The sequence below is a fragment of the Acanthisitta chloris genome, unplaced genomic scaffold, assembly GCF_000695815.1.
Source record: "Acanthisitta chloris isolate BGI_N310 unplaced genomic scaffold, ASM69581v1 scaffold16374, whole genome shotgun sequence".
Taxonomy (NCBI): Eukaryota; Metazoa; Chordata; class Aves; order Passeriformes; family Acanthisittidae; genus Acanthisitta; species Acanthisitta chloris.
The window spans coordinates 4,142-6,724 of record NW_008669999.1 but is presented as its reverse complement, the minus strand read 5'-3'; the positions used below and the strand labels follow the sequence as shown (position 1 = coordinate 6,724).

The 2,583-nt window shown below is 55.0% G+C and overlaps 1 protein-coding gene across 1 annotated transcript in view; it reads right to left on the bottom strand.

Annotated features, from left to right (window-relative positions):
* Window positions 1-2,583, bottom strand: part of RASGRF1 (Ras protein-specific guanine nucleotide-releasing factor 1) — a gene marked incomplete at its 5' end in the record, with an annotated part of 9,958 nt that overhangs the window by 3,254 nt on the left and 4,121 nt on the right. The window contains 3 exons of the mRNA XM_009073527.1: window positions 719-916; window positions 1,093-1,177; window positions 1,480-1,583. Coding sequence (XP_009071775.1) covers window positions 719-916; window positions 1,093-1,177; window positions 1,480-1,583 — 387 coding nt within the window. The remainder of the gene's footprint in view (window positions 1-718; window positions 917-1,092; window positions 1,178-1,479; window positions 1,584-2,583) is intronic.

The window sequence follows — 2,583 nt, the reverse complement described above, 5'->3', positions numbered from 1 at the left end:
AAAATGACTGTTCCTGGCTGAGAGGAGTCCACAGCAGTGCCAGCTTGGCAGCCCTGGGCTCCATCCAGCTCCGCGCCAGGTAGGTATCAGAAACTCTGTACCAGGTGCCTCAAACAGGAATTCATCCTCCTCATCCATAATTGGTCTGAGGAGCCCAGAAAACTAATTAGAGTGTGCATGTGTATGTGTCCAGGTACAGGGGCACTCTGTGAAAGGTTTAACTGCATGTCTGACCTGTGGGGCGAGGCCAGTCTCTTCTCACAGGTAACAAGACATGGGACAAGGGGAAAGAAATTGTGTCAGGGGTGGTTTAGGTTGGATATTGGAAAAATTTCTTCATCAAAAGAGTTGTCCAGCCCTGGCACAGCTCCACAGGGCAGTGGTGGAGTCACATCCCTGGAGGGATTTAAAAGCTGTGTGAATGTGGCACGTGGGGACATCGTTAGCGGTGACCTGGCAGTGCTGGGGGAGCGATTGGACTCGATGGTCTTAGAGGGCTTTTCCAACCCAAATAATTCTGTGATTCCATGAACAAACCTGACAGCAAGGCAAGGTCTGAGCTGTCGGCACACCACCTCCCTCCTGGGAACGATCTAAAAATCCTTCCTCCATTCTCTAACTGGTTTTCAGGGTTCATATCGTGTGTAGCCCTGACACCATCCCACCCATCCCCTCCCACCCTCTACCTTCCCAGGACGGGGTCACCCTGTGTCCTCACCTGCTTGGAGACCTTGAGCCATGTTTTCTTGAGGCGGAAGATGGCACTGCGGTTGAGGGAGGAAGTGATCTCCAGGACGGCGTTGTAGTTGTGCAGGCAGCGGCAGATGTCTGCCACCGCCACCCACTTCTCGATGGCGCTCACCCGCGCGTTGATCTCCTCGTTACGGATGATCTCCGACGCTATCAAGTTGCTGACCTTGGGGAGACACCGGGCCCAGCCCCAGCCTTAGGATGGTTTTGGACACCGCTCTGTACCCGAGGCAGGTAACATCCGTATGGGCAGGCAAATTTCACACATCCCAGGCCCTGGGGCAGGTGGGCTGTGCTGCCTCCCCTCTGCTCATGCCCCTGTCCCCCCGATGCTGAGCTTACATCATTAAAGTGTTTTGTGTTCTTCATTATGTACGGAGTCCTCTCGTTCTTCTCCAGCTTCATCCAGCCTTGCCCGAAGAACTCTCTGCAAATGACAGGTCAACTTTTATTTCGCATTTTTCTGGAATGCCCAAACCGTGCAAGCTCCACCACACCCTTGAGGGATGGAGATCCCAGAGTCTTTTATCCCCACACTGTCAGAAAGGGACCACGTCTGTGCATGAAATTGCGATGGATATGGGAGGCTCTTCCCGAGTCAGTTTCCCAGGAACGTCACTACTGAAGCCACAGGGTCAGGCCTCAGATCGAGGGCTGAAGTCCCAAATAGACATTTTTCCATGGGATAGTAACCAGAGCAGCCCTTCCTGAACCACAGAGATCACTCACTCATAGGGAATCTTCTTGAAGACCAGGTGATCCAGCAGCGTCAGCTGTTCCGCAATCTCCAGGGCTGAGTGGTTTTCAAAGGGTTCTGCTTTGACCCCTTCAGCCTGTGGAACGGGAGAGACAGGGCTCACCGAGTGAGGGCAGGGTGAGAACTTCCACACGTCATGCACAGAAACCCAAAGCTGAGGTCAGACACTCCACAACAGCCCAGCACAAGGCAACAGCCCATTGCACAATCCCTCCTGGCCGCAGGCAACGGGTTGTGAAAGCTCCAGGGAACAAACACCAGCTGAGCTCCTGGAGAGGCTGCAGGGGGCACACGGGGAGTGCAGGCTGTACTGCAACCCCTGCCAGAGCCCAGAGTGGGCAAGTGGTACCGGTGGCACTAAGAGCACCCTACACAGCGCAGGAGGGCTCTGGGCATCCCCAAGTCATGGGTCAGCACAACACACACACAGCTCACAAGGAGGGGGTCGAGGAACCTACAGCCCCCATCGCTCCAACGTGCACCCCAAAACCCAGGGCCCCCTCGTGTTCCCACTGCCTCTTTGGCCACAGGTCACTGCTGCACAGCTTGAGGGGCAGAGCAAAACCCTCCAGGTTTGTTTGTCTTCTCTTCAAATGAAGTTTCCACCACCAGCAGTTACAGCCAACAGCTCAAACAAACCCCGGGAGGGATCAACCCCCCTCAGAAGCCACTGGCAGAGCCAGGGGACAGAATCTTGGCTGCTTCAGGTGCACCCAGCTGGTTTCAAGTGGCTCTTGGGTTTCTTTGGGAGCAGACTTTGTTTTGTCTTCAATGCAAGGAGGCAGAAAGCACTTTGCAGCCACTTTGAGGATTTTTAATCCATGGCACATTCCCAGGGCTAGGACCCCAGGAGAGCAGTACTGATGCTGCCTGAGCCAGTACTCATCACTTGGAACTGGAGCAGGTATGGGGACACAGAAGGAACCTCTGGGGCTTTCCTGTGTCCCTCGAGCAGGCACTGGCAGAGCAGGCAGGTGTCTCTGTGCTCTCTCCAGCCATCCTGCCAGCAGCACAGGAGGACTAACGTGCCAGCGGGCTGGTTAGTGATGCCTCTGCTTGTAACAGATCCAGCTGTG